At 49.0% G+C, this 21,525-nt stretch overlaps 1 protein-coding gene across 9 annotated transcripts in view; it reads left to right on the top strand.

Moving 5' to 3' along the window:
• Positions 1-21,260, top strand: part of ABL2 (ABL proto-oncogene 2, non-receptor tyrosine kinase) — a 110,895-nt gene extending 89,635 nt beyond the window's left edge. For 5 of the 9 annotated variants that reach the window (XM_070077198.2, XM_070077197.2, XM_089299452.1 and 2 more), the window contains exons 3-12: positions 1,235-1,405; positions 6,615-6,910; positions 9,658-9,930; positions 10,877-10,961; positions 13,002-13,179; positions 13,709-13,893; positions 15,818-15,970; positions 16,600-16,689; positions 18,914-19,087; positions 19,430-21,260. In XM_070077198.2, coding sequence (XP_069933299.2) covers positions 1,235-1,405; positions 6,615-6,910; positions 9,658-9,930; positions 10,877-10,961; positions 13,002-13,179; positions 13,709-13,893; positions 15,818-15,970; positions 16,600-16,689; positions 18,914-19,087; positions 19,430-21,153 — 3,329 coding nt within the window. In that variant the 3' untranslated portion in view covers positions 21,154-21,260. The remainder of the gene's footprint in view (positions 1-1,234; positions 1,406-6,614; positions 6,911-9,657; positions 9,931-10,876; positions 10,962-13,001; positions 13,180-13,708; positions 13,894-15,817; positions 15,971-16,599; positions 16,690-18,913; positions 19,088-19,429) is intronic. The other 4 variants (XM_070077200.2, XM_070077199.2, XM_002715005.6 and 1 more) reach the window with 1 other exon arrangement.
• The last annotated feature ends 265 nt before the right edge of the window (positions 21,261-21,525 follow it).

Genomic DNA, 21,525 nt, shown 5'->3' with positions numbered 1-21,525 from the left:
TTTGTGTAATGTGAATAAATTTGGGAACTCTAAAGCCTTGAAGGAAAAAAGAGTTCTTACAGGTCTCCAGCCAGTGCACACTGGTAGAAACTCAGTAAGTATCCATTGGGGCAGTATTTTCTAGGACTTTCCATTAAATTATTGATGATTTATAAAAATGTTCTGCCCAGGGAAGAAAATAGAGTAAAATTCTCATTTAAAACAATGAATAATAGCAAGTTGTTTCACATACAGTGCCTAGTAATGTAAGATTATTTTCAACTCTCAAGCATATTTTGTATTAAACCAAATTATATTTTATGTTACAGATAATTTCAGAATTGTTTTTCTAGAAGCACTTTTTAAAAACAATTTTCCCTGTATAATGGGGTCTAGATTTATACAGTATTCAAATACTTCTCAAAAATTATCTTTTCTACAATTTGTTTTATATGAGGAGGGTAAGGGAAAGAGGTATTTTGGGAGGACTGAGAAAACTTAACTGCTGTTTAAAACCACCACTGCAACAAAATGTTGAACATGGGCCGGCACCGTGGCTCACTAGGCTAATCCTCCGCCTTGCAGCGCCTGCACACCGGGTTCTAGTCCCGGTCGGGGCGCCGGATTCTGTCCCGGTTGCCCCTCTTCCAGGCCAGCTCTCTGCTGCGGCCAGGGAGTGCAGGGGAGGATGGCCCAAGTGCTTGGGCCCTGCACCCCATGGGAGACCAGGAGAAGCACCTGGCTCCTGCCTTCGGATCAGCGCGGTGCGCCGGCCGCAGCGCATCAGCCGCGGCGGCCATTGGGGGGTGAACCAATGGCAAAAGGAAGACCTTTCTCTCTGTCTCTCTCTCTCACTGTCCACTCTGCCTGTCAAAAAAAAAAAAAATGTTGAACATGTTTTATAAAACTAGTAGCCGCTTCATTTTGAGAGTTCTTTGCTTTTCTCTCCTTCAGGAAAGTATGCCTTTCCCGTTTCACTCTGGCAGTGAATGCCTATAAATCGGAGCCAAATTCTCATGTTGTGGTCTTTTCTCTACCTACCTTGCTGTGTTTTCAACAAGGAAATTGTGTCCTTGTGCTCAGGAGAGTAGTGCCTGTTTGTTATTCTGTATGACTGCACAGGCAGGACAGTGCTGGCCCTCTTTGTAACTGTCAGTATATGCTAGCCGCTGAAACACTGGGGATGTATTGAGTTCAGGTGAATTTTCAGCTGTTGAACTCACTGGGAGTTCCATTCCCTTTTTCTGTCTTTCAGAAGCTTTGCACCGTCCCTATGGTTGTGATCTTGAACCCCAGGCACTGAACGAAGCCATCAGGTGGAGCTCCAAGGAGAACTTGCTTGGAGCCACCGAGAGTGACCCTAATCTCTTCGTTGCACTTTATGATTTTGTAGCAAGTGGTGACAACACACTCAGCATCACTAAAGGTGAGGGGTCTGTGTAGTATCTCTGAGCTCTCACTGGTGGTTAAGAGATCGGGGCCTGTCTGGCTTCTGCCGCTGACTAAAATTAGGTAAGTCACTTGGGTCAGATGCTGTGGGTTCACTATCTTTTTTTGCCTGTGTATGGGATAATGCCCTATGATGTGTAACTCTATATTTTGGGGTTTATTAGGGACAAAATGAGAATAAACACCTTAGAAACTCCGTATGTAAACGTCCCTGATTCTCAGAATTTTGTACTGTATGTGATGTGCCAGTGCTCATCTACCTCAAAGGTAAGACTCTGGTTCTGACTGAGCGGTGACTTCCCACGCTGAGTTACGTTGCCAGAGCCCGGTGCTACTCACAATTATGGTCTGGGGAGTAACTGCCCAGAACTCTTCCGTCCCAGTCCCGGTGGGTTTCAGGATGCACTCAGGATGTCAGCCGGCTACAGCGCTAAGGACGCCATTTATACTGAGTTCAGCCCAAACGTTCATTTTTGGAGCAAGACTTTGTGCGTGAAGATACTAATCCAGTGCTCTGCGTTCTGGCACAAGCTGCCTGTTAGGGTCCAGCTTTGAGTTGTTGTGGCCTATCGTTTGTGTTTGTAGGGGTTGATCAAAGTCATAGTAGGACTGGTTTTATTATAATCTCAAGAAAATAGTAGTTTATTTCAATAGTGAATTCTTCTAAAAAAGGAGGACTAAGGACATGGCCAAGGAAAGTCACACGTGTATTTCTTGAACAAGAACAAAAAAGGGAGAACTCTTCTAAGGAAGAAATGAGACTGTGAGGACGTTTTCATTGTGTCCATGAATTTTATTGCTGCTCTGTCTAAACTTGTTCTTGCATTTTCAATTTATGAAAGCCTCTTACTGAGGAAAAAAATGTATCTTGGGATAATTTTTAGCTAGCTGAAATTATAACTTAAATGAGTATTTGTCATAGAGTTAGATGCTTTTTACTTGGAAGGTTCAGAATGAGCTATCAAATGGGAGTTGGTGTTCCAAAAAAAGACAGGTTTCCCTCCCCTCAAATAATGTTACTCTAGGTATAATTAAAAGTATTTAAAAATTTATTTTCATTTTATTTGAGAGGCAGACAGAAATCTTCCATTTGCTGGTTGACTCCCCAAATGGCCTGTAACAACCAGGGCTGTGAGCCAGGCTGAAGCCAGGAGCTGGGAACTCAGTCCAGCTCTTCCATGTGGGTAGCAGGGACCCAGGCACTTGAGCCATTACCCACTGCCTTCCCAGAGGTATTAGCTGGAAGCTGGATCAAAAGTTGAAATGGGCCTTGAAAAAGTGTACTCTACGGGCCAGCGCTGTGGCGCAGCAGGTTTAAGCCCTGGCCTGAAGTGCTGGCATCCAGTATGGGTGCTGGTTCCAGTCCTGGCTGCTCCTCTTCCAATCCAGCTCTTGCCTATGGCCTGGGAGAGCAGTAGAAGATGGCCCAAGTCCTTGGGCCCCTGCACCCGCGTGGGAGACCCAGAAGAGGCTCCTGGCTCCTGGCTTCCGATTGGTGCAGCTCTGGCCATTATGGCCATCTGGGTAGTGAACCAGCGGATGGAAGACCTCTTTCTCTATCTCTGCCTCTCTCTGTAACTCTTTCAAATAAATAAAATAAATCTTTAAAAAAAAAAAAAAGTGTTCTCTCATATGGGATGTGGACATCCCAAGTGGCAGCTAAGCTGCACCAAACGTCCACCCCTCATATAATTTTTGCATACATCAGTTTTCAAACTGAGTCGGAGCTGTGGCCTAGAGCAGATGTGCTTGTATGTGTGCATGTGCCAGGAGTTTCCAAGGCATGGGAAGCAGAAAAGTGCATTATCTCATGATAGCAACTACTTAAAGATTTTGGGTAGTATTGGGGACAGGATGCTGATCATATGTGTTATATGTTTAGAGGTTATGCTTATACAGTCAAAGGAAAGTTTTACAGTTTGAGGATAAATTAAGACTTTTGGAGAGATTTTGTACTGTACAGTAGTGTCTGTAGGACTCACATTCTGTTTTACCCCTGATCCTTCAGTGGAGAAATTGGTGAAGTGATGACTCAGAACATTCTTTCCCAGGTAGTTTTCTTGTCAGTATTTTCCAAGATAACTCAGTTGCCAAGGAAACACTGATGAAGAAAGTCTGCTGATGCCTCAGTTACCAGGGAGAGCAACAGCAGTGTGCAGCTCTGGCACGGAGGTTATCTCGGTCTGTGGCCAATAGGGGTTTCTCTAAAAACCAACGAAATGCCAGCTTTTTGTATCAAGTTCTTATTAATATAAATGATATCATACTGTTGCTATTTTCTTATTTTAAAAGATATGAATATGTTTTAAAAATAAAACACCAGGACTTATTTTAGTTCCTTTTTTGAAGATGGAATTTTGCTTGATTTAAAAATTCCAGGATTCCTTTGCAGATAGGGCCAGTGTTTGTGTCCCTGTTGGTCATCCCCTAGTCAACTTCCATAGTGGCCAAAACTTCCAGAGGAGATGAGACGAATAAGCAACCCAGGGTAGTTGACTGGGCGCTAATTACAATGGCCTGCCGCTGTCAGTTCTCTTAAAGAAGGCAGCAGTATAAAATGTGATGATGTGTATTGAGATACTGCTTAGTCCTCACTTCTAGTTCTTGTGGATCAGTGGAGAAAAGCTAGAGAGCAGCACTGTTTCCTTCCAAGATCAGTTTTTTTCTGTCAGCGTGATGGTGAGTATTTATCTCCTCAGTTGCACATACGCATCCCCACCCCAGACACTCCTGTCTGTGTACAGTGCATGTGTGTGTATTTCATAGAAACATACACGTATGTGTATGCACACACTCTGTGTTCTCTCTCCAGTTAGCTCAGTTGAGAGGTAGGGGCTAACAAATACCCGATGGCAAACGTTCTGTAGACGACCGGCCCCACATCGCTGATCCCCAGAACCTGGAGTTTCTCCTCAGCAGTCCTTGCCTGATGGCTTCAGGCCCTGCGCCTTTCGCTGATGGGGCTTCCTTCTGCCTTTTGTCACTGAGGAAGTCTGTGTGAACCCTGTGCAAACACTTGCATCTCTTACTGACCAGAGCCTTAAGGCGCTACAAGGATTCGTCAACATTTATCACTAACAGTATCTCCTCATCTTCTCTGTTTTGCTAAAGAAGCTTTTAACCTGTGCTCCAAGTATAGGGCAAGAGGTATGTTGAAGCCTGAATTTGATGCTCACAGCTTTAATAGAGAAATCAAAGTATACGCAAAGATCCACAGTGACTTGGGTTTTGGGTTCCAATATTAAGAGTCAGCTTCCCTTCCCACACACCAATTTTAGAGGAATAGATAGGAGTGATTCATTCTTAGTGGGAAATAGGAAAGAAATGCTAACCTTTTTTTTTTTTTTAAGATTTTATGTACTTATTTGAAAGGCAGAGTTACAGAGAAGAGGCAGAGAGACAGAGACAGAGACAGGTGTCGGTCTTCCATCCTCTGGTTCACTTCCCAAGATGGATGCAATGGTCAGAGCTGCACCAGGAGCCAGGAACAACTTCTGGATCTCCCATGCAGGTGCAGGGGCCCAAGGACTTGGGCTGTCCTCTACTGCTTTCCCAGGCCATAGCAGAGAGCTGGATCGGAAGTGGAGCAGCCGGGACTCGAACCAGTGCCCACGTGGGATGCTCACACTGCAGGCAGCGGCTTTACCTGCGTGCCACAGTGCCGGCTCCGAGAAACGCTAACTCTTCTAAAACTTGAGTTCTAGAAAAGATTCTGCTTGAGAGTTCTCACTGCTGACCCTCCTACCCCTGTGCCCTGCCCTCCCCTCTGTGATCTGTGTTTTGGCATGGATGATGTTTCTGCTTTGGTGCCAAATGAAATTTAGAAGGAATTGGGCACCTCAGTCCTTGCTTGTGATCAGCAGTGGCCCATCTCTACATGAAATACCCTCATTGATAAACTATTTTGAAGGGAGTGAATTTTATTTTTCTTCAGAAGAGTGAGCACTGTGCTGTTTTGCAGCCATCTGAGTAGTCTTTTTTCCCATCTTACTACTATACATACTTTCCTAAGGACAGTCTTCAGGTGCTGTATTAGGTTCAAGTGATAGGGCACCCTCACTGGTCTGGCATCAGGTGATGGTGTCGGTGCTGGCAGAGTCTGAGGAGACGCAGAGCACCCTGTGTTAAGAGAGGACACACAACTGTGGCTGTGTAGTCTCTTAGGAAGCCACCGAGATTTAATTGTAAGGGTTCCCCTGTAACGACCCAATCCGATCACTTCCCAATGACTGCAACAGCCAGGTCGGGCCAGGAGCCAGGAAATCCATCCTGGTCTGCCACATGGTTGCAGGGGCTCCTGTACTTACATAATGTACTTATTTATATAACACTTACACGATGCTGCCTTCCCAGGTGAATGGGCAGGGAGCTGGATTGGAAGCAGAGCAGCCAGGACTGGAACTGGTGTTCCTATATGGGATGCCAGCGTTGCAAGCTGCAGTTTAACCTGTTGTGCAAGGATGCTGCCCCCAGACACCATAATTGGTTCAAGTTTCTGCCGTCTTAGTGTCATTAACATAAGCCTTTGAGATCAAACCTGTAGCACTTGGGCCCTTGGGGGACACTCAGCATCCAGACTGACATCTAGGTCGGGTCACAGCATGTGTAGACCTTTTTTTTATTTTTTTTATTTTTTTTTTTTTTGACAGGCAGAGTGGACAGTGAGAGACAGAAAGGTCTTCCTTTTTCTCTTGGTTTACCCCCCAGTGGAGGCTGTGGCCGGCGCACCGCACTGATCCGAAGCCAGGAGCCAGGTGCTTCTCCTGGTCTCCCATGGGGTGCAGGGCCCCAAGACTTGGGCCATCCTCCACTGCACTCCCAGGCCACAGCAGAGAGCTGGACTGGAAAAGGGGCAACTGGGACAGAATCTGGCGCCCTGACCGGGACTAGAACCTGGGGTGCTGGCACTGCAGGCGGAGGATTAGCCTAGTGAGCCATGGCGCTGGCCAATATAGACCTTTAATTGTGTGTAGCCGACTCCAGAAAACTGTTTCTCACGTGCTTTTGTGGCACAGGCTGTAAACTGAAGAGGTCTGTCAGGATGTGGTGAGCAGCCAAGGTTGTTACTTAAAACGTTTTTTTGGTGAAGTTTCCAGGTTCATTTTCCAATGAGTTTGAAGTTTGACATTACATGGCTTCAGTGTAAAATGAAATCTTAACACCTTTCATTGTGACTTCCTGGCTAGGTGAAAAGTTGCGAGTCCTTGGCTACAACCAGAACGGCGAGTGGAGTGAAGTCCGCTCTAAGAATGGACAGGGCTGGGTTCCCAGCAACTACATCACCCCCGTGAACAGCTTGGAGAAGCATTCCTGGTACCATGGCCCCGTGTCCCGCAGCGCGGCCGAGTACCTCCTTAGCAGCCTCATCAACGGCAGCTTCCTGGTGCGGGAAAGCGAGAGCAGCCCCGGGCAGCTGTCCATCTCGCTCCGGTACGAGGGCCGCGTGTATCACTACAGGATCAACACCGCCACCGACGGCAAGGTAAGGCCGCCCGGAGCCACCTCTGGGCGTGCTCGGAATGACCAGAGTGGGAGTAGGTCTTCTTAGCTGACGTGGCTGACTTCGTGAGTGTAGCTGTTAGGCACGTTAGACAAACCTTACTCTTCTCGAAAGAAGATGGTAATGGAAAGGAAAAGCGGAATTATGTTAGTAGTTTAATGATAAGCTGAATTTGAAGGTTAAAAATGATAGGAACTATAGGAGCCACTGTAAGTGAGCTCTTCAGTCATCAGTTCACAAATAGAACCCGATGCAGCCATCCCCTAATTTCATGGGCGTTTATTTCAGGACCCTCTGTAGATGCCTAAAGCTGCAGGTAGCGCCACAACCTGTGTATTCTGTGTTTTTTCCTGTGTATGTATACCTATGTATGCATACCTATGATAAAGCTTAACGTATAAATCATATATACTAGAGACTAACAACAATAACATAGTAAAATATAAAAACAATTATAGCAACATAATGAGTTACATTTCTTAGAATATCTGTTATTTTTAAAGATTTATTTATTGGGCTGGCGCTTTAGCATAATAGGTTAAGCATCTGCCTGTCGTGCCGGCATCTCTTATGGGCGCTGGTTTGAGTCTTGGCTGCTCCATTTCCAATTCAGCTTCCTGCTGATGGCATGGGAAAGCAATAGAAGATGGCTCAAGTGCTTGGGCCCCTGCACCCATGTGGGAAGCCCAGAAGAATCTCCTGGCTCCTGGCTTTGGATCAGCTCAGCTTCAGCTGTTGAGGCCATTTGGGGAGTGTCAGTAGACCTCTCTCTCTCTGTCTCTCTGTAAAGATGCCTCTCAAATAAATAAATTAATTTTAAAAAAGATGTATTGATTTGAAAGACAGAGTTAGAGGGAGGGAGAAAGAGAGAGAGAGATCTTCCCATCTGCCAGTTCACTCCCCAAGTGGCCACATCGGCCAGGGCTGGGCAAGGCAGAAGCCAAGAGCCTGGAATTTCACCTGGGTCTCCCACATGGGTGCAGGGGCCCAAACATTTGGGCCATCTTCTGCTGCTTTCCAAGGTGCATTAGCAGGGAGCTGGCTATGAAGTGGAGTGGCCTGGACTTGAACCGGTGCTCATGGGACGCTGGTGTCACAGGCAGCAGCTTACCTGCTGTTCCACAACACCGGCCCCTCTCAGAATATCTTCCTGTGCTGACCAAGGGTAACTGAAACGGAGGCGTGTAAACATGGATAAGGGAGGGCACTGTAGGTTCCTGCAGAATGAATTTACAGTAGTCATTCAGCAGTCTGCGTGTTGAGAAGACCAGCTGTGTAATAATGAAACTTTTGTTGTACTTCATAAACTATAAACCATGGCCAGGTCAGTTGTTCTCTTACTGAACAGTGTAAATTTAGGTGGAATCGTTTCTTTGATTATTTTCCTCTATGTGGTATGCATAGTAGGGAGAAGCAGAGGCTTTGGAGCAGGTGGACCTGGTTTGCTTTGTTACTGCACCATTTATTAGCAACTTTAAATAAGCACCAATTTCCCAGTCCGTCAATAAATCCCACTTTTTCTTATTGTAAAGATTAAAGGAAATTTTTTTAAAAAAACACAATGAGTAGTGCAAAGTCAGAAATGATTATTAATGCTCTTTCTCTTTTGTACCACCATCCACCATCCGTAGTATGTTCTCTCTTCACCAAACCAAATAAAACCATAATGTAAGAGAGACCCAGCAGAAGTGAATGCTTGTATGGGCCAGAAGACACCTAAGGAATGTTCCTAGTGGCATTATTCGTGGTAGCTCAAAACTGCAAACAGCTGAATACCTACCAGTAGACTAGATTAATAAATTCTAAGATGCTCATAAAATGGAATCCCATACAGCAAGAGGTACACATAGTCCTGCCACATACAGCAGTCAGGGCTAGCCATGACCGTCCAGCTGCCCTATTTGTGCATAGAGCTCTACTGGAACCCAGCCCACACCATTGGTTTATGTATGGTCATGGTTATTTCCATCGCTGGACAGTGAGGAGCACTTGCAACAGAGACCCTCCGACCACAAGCCTTAAATGTTTGTAACCTGGCCCTTTACAAATAGTGTGTTGGCCACTGGCCTAAATGAGCCTCACACACAAGTTGGAGAGAGTGATGATTGCCAGGGGGTGGGATGGAGGAGTGGGACTACTGCTGATGGGTGTGGCGTTCCTTTTTGGGATGATGAAAATGTTCTGGAGTTGGGTAATGGTGACGGTTGGATAGTTGTGAATAACCCAGAAGAAAAATTACTTGAGTTGTACATACTAAGATGGTGACTTTGACATGATGTGGATTATATTACAGTGAAAATAAGTTGAATGCAAGAAAGCAGACACACAACAGTACACATTAAATGACTTTATCTGTGTAGCTCAGATACAGGTGAAGGTAATCAAAGGAGTTAGAAGTCCGCATGGTGGTTCCAGGAGGCCGGGCCCTGCTTGCCCTCTTTAATCGGAGCATTTCTTCCTTCATCTCCTCATATACCAGGTCCCACGGTCTGTCTTGGTGCTTAGAAGTATTTGGAGGTCAGTGAGCTTGGTGATCCAGAGAACTGTCTTGGAGGATTTGCCCAAAGACCGTACTAATTTAGGGGAGAAGAGGAAGATTGGGTCAACTCGTTCATTGCCTCGGTCAGGGTGGCTTCCGATCTTTGTGTCTTGAGGCCAGTGCAGCATGGGCTGAAGACCAGGCCCTTGTCTCCCGACAAGTGGGTTAGCGTGTCTCCTTTGCCCGCCAGGTGTACGTGACTGCGGAGAGCCGCTTCAGCACGCTGGCAGAGCTCGTCCACCACCACTCCACAGTGGCCGACGGGCTGGTGACCACCCTGCACTACCCAGCACCCAAGTGTAATAAGCCTACGGTCTACGGCGTGTCCCCCATCCACGACAAGTGGGAGATGGAAAGAACAGACATCACCATGAAGCACAAACTTGGGGGTGGGCAGTACGGAGAGGTTTACGTTGGCGTCTGGAAGAAATACAGCCTGACGGTTGCCGTGAAGACGTTGAAGGTGGGTTGCGCAGGATTACAGTGCTCAGCGGCCTTCTCCTGTGTGCCCAGTCACTTGAATATCAGCGTGCCCTTCTTGAGCTCGGGAACACTTTCCACCCGCTGGTGCCAAGCACTTTAGCAAATTGCAGTGATTAACCCTGGTGCCATTGCTGACAGTGCAAGGGAGATTATTCACTGCAAGGCTGGGAAACCCACGGGTGGGGAAGATTGCTCCCTGGAGGCTGTTAACGCAGACCTTCCTTGTAGGAGGTTAGAAGCAAATTAGAGCTTAGGAAAGCTAAACAAGCTGTTTGCCTCCGAGAGCAACCCCTGCGGGACAGAATTCTCCATCCGTGCTCCTAGAATCCTGGGGCTCGCTCTCGCTCTGTCCTTGGTGTTCTTGCTTCTCCCCTCTCCACTTGTTCTTCCTCTGCTCCCGCTCTCTTCTCTCGGCCTGCTGGAGTAAACAGAGGGTTGCCAGCCACCCTCAGTTCTCGGCAGTCTCCCAGAGCCCAGGAGCTCTGCTACATCAGTCCTGAACGTCCGTCCTGCCTAGTTACCAAGTGTATTGTGAGGGTGGAACGGGACAGCGCCGCTCCAGCAGCTCGTCATCTCCTCGGGCAGATGGACATGTAGCAGGGAACTGTGCTGTCTCCTGTCTGAAGGCTGACGGAGCCAGAGGAGAGACCACCAGAGGACCCAGCCGTCCAGCCTGAGTCCCAGGCATGTTTCAGTCGGTTACAGGACACGACTGCTGGGTGTACTGCGGTTTCCAGCAGATGAGTGAGTTCAAGGACAGTTTCTTTGACTTCTGTAGAGCACATTAGGTTGTGATAAAATTCCTCAGAGTAACGAACTGCGGTGCTCCACGGACTTGGAGAGTTGATGTTTCAGGCGTGTGATGACGGTGGCGTCGGCCCCTCTGCTTTTCTTCCCCTCACCCACCTTTCCCGTCCTTTTTCCAGGAGGACACCATGGAGGTGGAGGAGTTCCTGAAAGAAGCTGCAGTCATGAAGGAAATCAAGCACCCTAATCTGGTACAGCTGTTAGGTGAGGAGGTCAGGCACCCTAATCTGGGACAGCTGTTAGGTGAGGAGGTCAGGCACCCTAATCTGGGACAGCTGTTAGGTGAGGAGGTCAGGCACCCTAATCTGGGACAGCTGTTAGGTGAGGAGGTCAGGCACCCTAATCTGGTACAGCTGTTAGGTGAGGAGGTCAGGCACCCTAATCTGGGACAGCTGTTAGGTGAGGAGGTCAGGCACCCTAATCTGGGACAGCTGTTAGGTGAGGAGGTCAGGCACCCTAATCTGGGACAGCTGTTAGGTGAGGAGGTCAGGCACCCTAATCTGGGACAGCTGTTAGGTGAGGAGGTCAGGCACCCTAATCTGGGACAGCTGTTAGGTGAGGAGGTCAGGCACCCTAATCTGGGATAGCTGTTAGGTGAGGAGGTCAGACACCCTAATCTGGGACAGCTGTTAGGTGAGGCAGTCAGGCACCCTAATCTGGGACAGCTGTTAGGTGAGGAGGTCAGGCACCCTAATCTGGGACTGCCCCAGCGGTGCTTGCCACCCACCGCCTTGCTATCACCGGATCTTTCTTTAGAATCACCATGGCGGAACCTCCAAGTGCGCATCCACTTCAATAAATGGTGCTTTTAATGAGCAAGATCTTTTAATGAGCAAGATCTGTATTTAAGGATTACTCAGGATACAGCGGCCTGATTTGATTTCATTACATAAAATTGTTCAGCTTGCGGTAGTTTCTCCAGATTCGAAGTTCAGAACCTTCAGAGTGGTACCGGGCCCAAGGCTGTCTTGAAAAACTGTCGCAAGATAAAGAAATACTGAGTAGTCTGTGACTAAGCCCTTCAGTGGCAAACCTGTACAAGCAGGAAGTGCCCGGCTGTGCTACATTGGTTTTTCACCTGTTCGGACTGCAAAGAAACTTTGGATTAAGTTCTTTTCCCCTTTTAAAAATGGGGCGATTTCTTTGGATGCACAAATGGAACCAACTACCCCAAAGGAAATAGCTTCTTACTGACCCTCCATGGGAATTTGCTGTCTGTCAGTGAAATCCTTGAGTCTGGAGGCTGCTGAAGTCTTCACAAAGCATTGTTGCAGGTGGAGCTCACGTAGTCTTCAACATTGCACAAATGCTTTTACTTCCAGATGGGCGCTTTAGCATGGGATTGAGGAGAACCTCCGCATGGACAGAATTTGCTTTCTGGGGCAGGCGTTTGGTAGGCTGGTTAAGATGCCACTCGCGATGTCCATATCCCATGTCGGAGTGCCTGGGTTTGAGTCCTGTCTCCACTGCAGGTTCCATCTTCCTGCTAATGGGCGTGCTGGGAGGCGTAGTCGATGGCCCAAGTACTGTGTGTGCCACCACATGGGAGGAGCTGCTGGAGTTCCCAGGTCCTGGCTTCAGCCTTGCCCAGTGGGCATTTTGGGGGCAGAGGAGGGTGAGCCAACAGAGGGAAGATCTCCCTGTCTATATATCTCTGTCTTTCTGCCTTTGATGTAGAAGTTAATTAATTATTTATGGTCGTCTTAGCCCCTTATGGAGTTAATACAAGTAAATCCACTTCTGCCCAAACAGGCAAATACTCAAAGGCATACGAATTTCCAGAGAACAGCGTAGCGAAGCAGAGACTCCCTTCTCAGTTTTCTTTATTTCTTCCTCTCTCCCCCCGTCCTTCTCCTCTCCTCTGTTTTTCCTTTTCTTTTCAAGAAAGGCTGGGAGCCAGAGATCTTCCATCCATTGGTTCACTCCTCAGATGTCTGCAACCGCTGGGGCTGAGTCAGGAATCTGCCTCCCAGGGTACATCTTAGCAGGAAACTGGAATCAAGAGCAGAGCTGGGACTTGCACCCAGGCTCTCCAGTGTGGAATGCAGACACCCCAAGAGGTGTCTCCACCACAGGTCAGGTGCCTGCCCTGAGCCAACGTCCTGAATTTTGCTGTATTAATTGCAGAAAATGAGGTGCTAAGAAGGGGAAAGATTTCACCAAGCTGGTGAGCAAACAACAGAACTATGAAATGGATTGTTCTGCGTACGCGCTAGTAAGACGAGCTCTGTTCTCCAATGCCAGGCGTGTGCACCCTGGAGCCGCCCTTTTACATTGTGACCGAGTACATGCCGTACGGGAACTTGCTCGATTACCTCCGGGAGTGCAGCCGTGAGGAGGTGACGGCCGTGGTGCTGCTCTACATGGCCACGCAGATCTCTTCTGCCATGGAGTATTTAGAGAAGAAGAATTTCATCCATCGGTGCGTACAGCCTGCGTGCTGCCCGTGATGAGGAGATGAAGGAGCAGAGACCCTTCCGGGAGTTCTCAGATGAATCCAGGCAGTAATTACGTCTTTGAGGAGGCCCGTGATGTCCTTTCCAACCTGCAGTCCCACTGCTCTCTGATCAAAGTGCCGTGCTGAGCCTTTGTCAAAACAAAGGGTTTCTATTGCGCAGCACCAAGGCCCTTTTGCTCCCTCTAGTGGCTGAATTGTAAGGTAGCTTTCTGTTTCGATGAAGGACCTAAAACCTTAAAGAAAAGCAGCTGTCGCTCACCTCTGACACCTGTCCCAGCTTCTTGTCACCTGGAACCCATTTCACAAAGTCCCTTTACTTCAGAACCTGCTTAACTGCCTGTCACTGAGTACTCTGAGATGTGTAGTCAGTGACTTTGTGCCATGTTAGTGATTGTCAGCACTTAGCAGCTCTTGTAGCACAAGAGAATAAAGCGTTTGTGACCACTTTGCTCACCATTTGAATGGAATCACATCAGGGTTCTCTATCCCACAGAGATCTTGCAGCTCGGAACTGCCTAGTGGGAGAAAACCACGTGGTAAAAGTGGCCGACTTTGGCTTGAGTAGACTGATGACTGGAGACACCTATACTGCTCATGCCGGAGCCAAGTTCCCTATCAAGTGGACAGCACCAGAGAGTCTTGCCTACAACACCTTCTCAATTAAGTCTGACGTGTGGGGTAAGCTTGCAACACCCACTTTCCTGCTTGTGCCGCTTTTCTTCATTATAAATGCTCTCGATCCCTTAGAGTCTTTTTTATGTGATACTCAGAATTCTCCGCCTGGTCTCCCCCTTCTTGCATCCCTCCTGTCTGCCAAGCACTGTGTGAGGAACTTAGTGCAGGAAGAAGCATAAAGAAAAGGTTTACAGGGGAAGTCCCTGCCTTCAGAGAGGTCACAGCCGTCCAGGTGTTCCCTGTCGTGAAGCTGTGACCCCCTCTCTCTCTGCCTTCCACCTTGGGCTTCGTCACGCTCCCGCAGCTCGGGGATACAGGGCCCCCTCTCCACCTGCATTTTTCCTTGTAGCAGAGCTGCTTTCTGGCAGCCTGAAGGGCAGCGAGACTTTGTAGGGAGGTCTGCACTGTGAGCCGACCGAAGTGGCTGTAGCATTCCGAGTCATTTTATCCAGCAGACTCTTAGAGTGTGACAACATTGAGCAAATTCTTTTTTCTGTTGTAGATTTTATCAGATTTTATGTATTTATTTATTTCAGAGGCAGAGAGAGAAAGCTCCCATGTGCTGGTTCAGCAAGGGCTAAGACAAGGTTGGGCCAAAACTGGGAGCTGGGAATTCAACCCAGGCCGCCTATGTGGTGGCGGAACCCAAGCTCTTGAGCTATCAGTGTGGCTCTCCAGTGTCTGCAGTAGCAGGAAACTGTAGTTAGGAACTAGAACTAGATACCAAACCCAGGCATTCGTGTAAGGCAGTGGGCATCTCAACCTGTGTCGTAACTACTGGGTTAAATGCCTGCCCCTTAGGAGCGTTCAGATGGATCTTTTAATTTCAGTCCTCTGATATTAGCCGACTGGAAAATTGTGAAACAAAGTAGGCATGTCAGACACAGTTCTGAGAATAGCTGGATTCTGCCCCCTCACTTCTTACATGGTTATAATTTGTTGTCCCTCATTGGAATTTTAAAGGGTATGGAAATAAAAATTGTTAGCTTGATATATTTTTAAAAGATTAATTTCTTTATTTGGAAGGCAAAGAGAGAGAGGGAGAGAGAGGGAGAGAGATCCTCTCTCTGCTGGTTTACTCCTCAGTGTCTGGGTCTGGGTCTGGACCAGGCTGAAGCCAGGGGCCTGGAGCTATCCTGGTTTCCCACAGGGGTGGCAGGAACCAAGTATTTGGGCCATCTGCTGCTGCTTTCCCAGGTGCACTTCTAGGGAGCTGGATCAGAAACGAACAGCCGGGGCTCAAAGCAGCACTGTCACAGGCGGCAGCTCCACCTGATGCACCACAACTCCGGCCCAGGAATGGGAATTTCAAAGAAAACTGTTCTGAGAATTATCTGCAGTATTCTGGGAGCAGATACCTTCTAGGACAAGTGAGACTGTAAGAACTGGGAAAAGGATATATTAGTGTTGTAATAGTGGATAAACATTACAAGTTAAGAGAGAGATTAGCTCATAACAGAAGTAGTAAATCAGAAGTAATATTACAGGGTTGGCACTGTGGTATAGCCGGTAAAGCCCCAGCCTGTAGAGCCAGCATCCTTTGTGGACACCAGTTCAAGTCCCGGCTGCTCCACTTCCGATCCAGCTCTCTGCTATGGCCTGAGAAAGCAGTAGAAGATGGCTCAAGTCCTTGGGCCTCTGCACCCACGTGGGAGATCCGGAGGAGGCTCCTGGCTCCTGGCTCCTGGCTTCAGATCAGCCGTTCTGGCCGTAGTGGCCAACTGAGGAGTGAACCAGCTGATGGAAGATCTCCCAACTGAGGAGTGAACCAGCTGATGGAAGATCTCTCTCTCTCTCTCTCTCTCTGCCTCTCCTTTTCTCTCTTTGTAACTCTGCCTTTCAAATAAAATAAATAAATCTTTTTAAAAAAAATTGTAATTCTATAAAAAAGAAGAAGTAATACTACTTTTTTAAATCCCCTTTGCAGCTTTTGGGGTACTGTTATGGGAAATTGCTACATATGGAATGTCACCATATCCAGGTATTGACCTGTCCCAGGTCTATGATCTGCTGGAAAAAGGATATCGAATGGAGCAACCTGAGGGGTGCCCCCCGAAGGTTTACGAGCTGATGAGAGCATGTGAGTATGTTGAGGGGTTTTAGTTTTGAAAGTTAGCCCATGGCCCAGTAGTGACCCAGTGGTTCAGAAACACTTGAGTATTTGATAGGATAGGAAGGAATTGGGTGTGGAGGTCAGATGGGCTGGGGGTGGGGTGGGGGGTTGCTTCCAAGTGGACGGGGAGGTGATCACTAGACTGGCGAGTGCGTGACAGCAACCTTGTGGCGAGGAGACACGCGTGTCTGCTTGAAGGTGGAGGCGGGTGATGAGTTGCAGGTGTGTTTGTCACGCCTAATGTTATTTTCTCTCTTGCCTTCGTCAAATATGGACTTTGGCCTCCTCTTCTATGATACGCTGATGTGTTTTTAACTGAGTTTAAGGTTTGGCTGCTTTAGTTTTTCCAGTGGCAGAAAACTTGACGTTTTTCTAAGCCATTGTCCCACCTCTCATCATCCTCACAGTAGGGAAGCGGCGCTGAGGCTAAATAGAAATGGGTTCATTGCAGAGTCTGGAGCTGGGAAGCAGCTGTGTTCCCGCCCCCATGAACACGCTGCGGCTCGAATAAGCACACGGCGCATGGGGCTCAGCGATGGGGCGACACGGGGTCGTAGTTCCTGCCAGGGCTCCTCACGGCTGCTTCTGTTCCTCAGGCTGGAAGTGGAGCCCTGCCGACAGGCCCTCTTTTGCGGAAACACATCAAGCTTTTGAAACCATGTTCCATGACTCGAGCATTTCCGAAGGTGAGAGCCGGTGGATTTGCTGTTCGTCGGTGACAGGTTCCATGTCGGTGACGGTGATGAATCTCACTCCTATTACAGAAGTCAGCAGCTCCTGTAGCTTGTGACTGTTTCGGTGACTCTGTTTCGTTGACTTTGGGCTTTGATTATTCTTGTATTGCTTTCTTTCAGTGTGTTTAGCTCTCATATGTTTACTATCAAAATTACATTTTTACTAGAAATTGATTTCGTCTTCTTATAAAGTTAATAAGTCTGTAGTTACTGAAGCCTGAACACTTATTCTGTAGGAAAGAAAAGGAAATATTCTAACTCCACATCTACAAAGACAGAACTGAGTCATAAAAGTAATGTCCAGAAATTCCATTTCTAAAAATAGAGCCTAAGGAAACAAGTAAAAAAAATAAAGACTTAGCTGCAAGAATGGGAGAGGGAGGAGGAGGAGGAGGGATTGGAGGTGTCACTGTGTTCAGATCTGTATATATGAAATACATGAAACTTACATAACTTAAATAAAATTGAAAAAGAACGATACAATACAATGGGGCAGGCATTTGGTGCAGCAGCTCCCGTGCCACTCGGAATGCTTGCATCCCCTATCAGAATGCCTGAGTTCCAGTCCCACTTCCTCCACTTCTGATCCAGCTTCATGCTCATTCACACCCAAGTACTGGGCCCTGCTTTTGTGCAGGAGACCTGGATTGAGCCCCAGCCTGCTGGCACTGGCTGGGCCCTGCCCTGGCTATTGCAGGCATTTGTGGAAATAGTGAATGACAGATCTGCGTCTCTCCCTGTCACTCTGCTTTTCAAATAAATCTTAAAAAAAAAAAATACATGGGCGAATAGATTGTAATACTGAAAAATTAAGAACAACTTAAATATCTAGAAGACTATTAATTGTTAGGTCCATGTAATTGAATATTTAAAATGATATTCTGGGGCAGGTGTTTGGCACAGTAGCTAAGGCCCTGCTTGGGATCCCTGCTTCCCACATTGATATGCCTGGGTTTTAGTCCCAGCTCTGCTTCCAATCCAGCTTCCTACTAATGCATCCTGGGAGGCAGAAGGTGATGACTTGAGTACTTGGGACTCTGCCATGCACATGGGAGACCTGGATGGAGTTCCCAGCTCCTGGGTCTGGGCTGGCCCTGGCCCAGCCCCAGCCGTTATGGATATATGGGGAATGGACCAGCAGAGGGAAGATCTCTGTCTCTCTCTCTGACTTTCAAAAAAAAATGAATAATAAAAAAATTTAAAAAGAAGCAACTCAGTTGAACCACAAACTCCAAACTAGACCTCTGACCCAGCCAACCAGGCATGCATGGATCCCTTGAGTTCATGGTGCCGTCTGTCACTTCTTCCAGACTCTGATGCTAGCAAAGGATTCACACTTCTTTTTCCTCCTCCCCTCCCCTTCATTGTCCAGTACAGAACACCCTGGCTCTTAGTTGCTATTACGTTCTAAGTACATCTTCAGCCCTGCTGTTGCAAGTATATGTGGAGTGAGCCATTTCATCCGAGATCTCCGTGTCCCTCTGCCTTTCAGATAATCATGAGATACTGTGACATGTCTACCAGAATGGTTAAATTTAAAATCAGATGGAAAAAGGTGGTTTTCTAAACACTGCTAGTAGGAGTGTAAATTGGTGCAGTTTGGCAGGACCCAGTAAGGCTGAACAGACACATACCTGACGGTCCCCCAGGCCCACACCAGGCAGACAGGCGAACCACGACAGACGCAGCCAGACGAGAGGGCGTAGCGTGTGATTCTGTGGGTGTGTGTGTGTGTGTGTGTGTGTGATTCTGGGGGGTGGGGGTGGGGTGAATCTGTGTGTGGGTGGGTGTGTGAATCTGTGGGTGTGTGGGTGGGCGGGCCTGTAAGTATGTGGGGGTGGGGGGGTGTGATTGTGTGGGTGTGTGGTTCTGTATGTGTGGGGTGGGTGTGTGATTATGTGGGTGGGTGGGTTTGTGATTGTGTGTGGGGCATGTGATTCTATGGATGAGTGGGTGGGTGAGTGATTGGGTGGGTGTGTGAATCTGTGGGTGTGTGGGTGGATGGGCTTGTAATTCTGGGGGGGGGTGTGGTTGTGTGGGTATGTGAATCTGTGTGTGTGGTGTGTGTGGGTGTGATCCTGGGTGGGTGTGTGTGTGTGCATGCACCTTTTCAGAAATGGAAAACTCCGTTCCTGTCGATGAAGTTGTTCTTAGTGGCCCCTGTCCTTCCTCACAGAGGTGGCCGAGGAGCTGGGGAGAGCCGCCTCCTCGTCGTCTGTTGTTCCCTACCTGCCCCGATTACCCATCCTTCCTTCCAAGACGCGGACGCTGAAGAAGCAGGCGGAGAACAAGGAGAACATCGAAGGGGCCCCAGATGCCACCGAGAGTCCTGCTTCCAATTCAGCACCAGGTAAGGGGCCCTGGGCAGACAGAATCAAAGTGGAAGCTGCCTTGCTTAAAGAACCATGGGGTAGGATGGACCTGTGCCCGTTTTGCTGCCCGCCTTGGTGAGGAAAGGATGGCGTCTGTTTTACCAGCCACCCAAGTCCTTGGTTCTGTGTTGCTAGGTCAGCGGTCCTGATCTCTCTGCCTCCTGCTCCATACCCCTGGTCCCTGGTTCATATTTTCCTGAGCATCCCGCCAACACCTGACATTTCATCACTGCTCACAAAACTCTTAACAGCTCAGCCATGGGAACTCTAATGGCCGCGCTGCTTGTCTTTGACATGACTGATTGGCTGTTTCTCATCAGGGTTCATTAGAAGTGCACAGCCGTCCAGTGGGTCCCCAGCACTGCCTCGAAAGCAAAGAGACAAGTCACCCAGCAGCCTCTTGGAAGACGCCAAAGAGACGTGCTTCACCAGGGACAGGAAGGGCGGCTTCTTCAGCTCCTTCATGAGAAAGAGAAACGCTCCCACACCCCCTAAGCGCAGCAGCTCCTTCCGCGAAATGGAGAATCAGCCCCAAAAGAAATACGAACTTGCGGGTAACTTCTCATCTGTTGCTTCTCTCCAGCATGCTGATGGGTTGTCTCTCACTCCTGCCCAGCAAGAGGCGAACCTGGTGCCACCCAAGTGCTGTGGGGGGAGCTTTGCACAGAGGAACCTCTGTAATGACGACGGTGGGGGTGGTGGGGGCAGTGGCACGGCTGGGGGTGGGTGGTCTGGCATCACAGGCTTCTTTACACCGCGCTTAATCAAAAAGACACTGGGCTTACGAGCAGGGAAACCCGCAGCCAGTGATGACACTCCCAAGCCTTTCCCAAGGTCAAACTCTACGTCTTCCATGTCCTCAGGGCTTCCAGAGCAGGATAGGATGGCAATGACCCTTCCCAGGAACTGCCAGAGGTCCAAACTCCAGCTGGAAAGGACAGTGTCCACCTCTTCTCAGCCTGAGGAGAATGTGGACAGGGCCAGTGACACGCTTCCAAAAAAGCCAGAGGAAGGTGCCGCTCCACCCAGGGAGAGACCCAAAGCCAAGCTCTTGCCCAGAGGAGCCACAGCTCTTCCTCTCAGAACCCCCCCTGGGGATCCAGCCATGACAGAGAAGGACTCTGCAGGGGTGGGGGCAGCTGCCACGCCAGCTGCCCCCAAGGGCAAGGAGAGGAATGGTGGGGCACGACTTGGGATGGCTGGAGTCCCCGAGGACGGAGAGCAGCCAGGCTGGGCCTCCCCAGCCAAGGCAGCGTCTGTCCTCCCAACCACCCACAACCACAAAGTGCCAGTCCTTATCTCACCCACTCTGAAACACACTCCAGCTGACGTGCAGCTCATTGGCACAGACTCTCAGGGGAATAAGTTCAAGCTCTTATCTGAACATCAGGTCACGTCCTCTGGAGACAAGGACCGACCCCGACGGGTAAAACCAAAGTGTGCCCCACCCCCTCCACCAGTGATGAGACTACTGCAACATCCGTCCGCCTGCTCAGACCCTGCAGAAGAGCCGCCTGCCCCCAGTGCAGGACAGCCCACGTCCGAAACACAGGAAGGAGGAAAAAAGGCAGCTCCAGGGGCAGTGCCCATCAGTGGGAAAGCTGGGAGGCCAGCGGTGCCTCCGCCTCAAGTGCCTCCACCCGCATCCTCCATCTCGCCAGCCAAACTGGCCAACGGCACAGCAGGTACGAAAGTGGCTCTGAGGAGAACCAAACAGGCAGCTGAGAAGATCTCGGCCGACAAAATCAGCAAAGAGGCCCTGCTGGAATGTGCTGACCTACTGTCCAGTGCGATCACGGAGCCCGTGCCCAACAGCCAGCTGGTGGACACAGGGCACCAGCTGCTCGACTACTGCTCAGGCTACGTGGACTGCATCCCTCAGACTCGCAACAAGTTTGCCTTCCGAGAGGCCGTGAGCAAGCTGGAGCTGAGCCTGCAGGAGCTGCAGGTGTCGTCAGCAGCGGCCGGCGTGCCCGGGACAAACCCCGTCCTCAATAACTTACTGTCGTGTGTGCAGGAAATCAGTGATGTGGTGCAGAGGTAGCCACTGGCATCCTGGCGGGAAAGTGCACACGTTTCTGAGGGGAGGGAAGGGACTTGTTTTCCTGTGTTCTTGTTTTCAGCATATGAAAGACTGATACTTGAGTGTGATTATGTGAAGTACCTCAGATCCCTGAGCTCTCACGTTTACAGGTTCATCTCAAAACAACACAAAGCAAGCCACGCAAGTGCAGGAGCGGGAGGTTGGACGGGGGCAGGTGGTGGTGGAGACTGCACTGGAACATCTGGGGTGGGTGGGGGTGTGTCCTGAGGGAGGAAAGCAGGGCTGCCTGTCTCGGTCGGGAGCGCCGGGAGGTGCTGGCCGGGGCGGCGTCAGCGTTGGCGTCGGCGTTGGCGTTGGCGTCAGCGTCAGCAG

The sequence above is a fragment of the Oryctolagus cuniculus genome, chromosome 7 (assembly GCF_051225735.1).
Source record: "Oryctolagus cuniculus isolate XC-2025 breed Fujian yellow rabbit chromosome 7, ASM5122573v1, whole genome shotgun sequence".
Classification (NCBI taxonomy): domain Eukaryota; kingdom Metazoa; phylum Chordata; class Mammalia; order Lagomorpha; family Leporidae; genus Oryctolagus; species Oryctolagus cuniculus.
The sequence above is the reverse complement of the archived record's forward strand: the minus strand, read 5'-3'. Positions and strand labels throughout refer to the sequence as shown.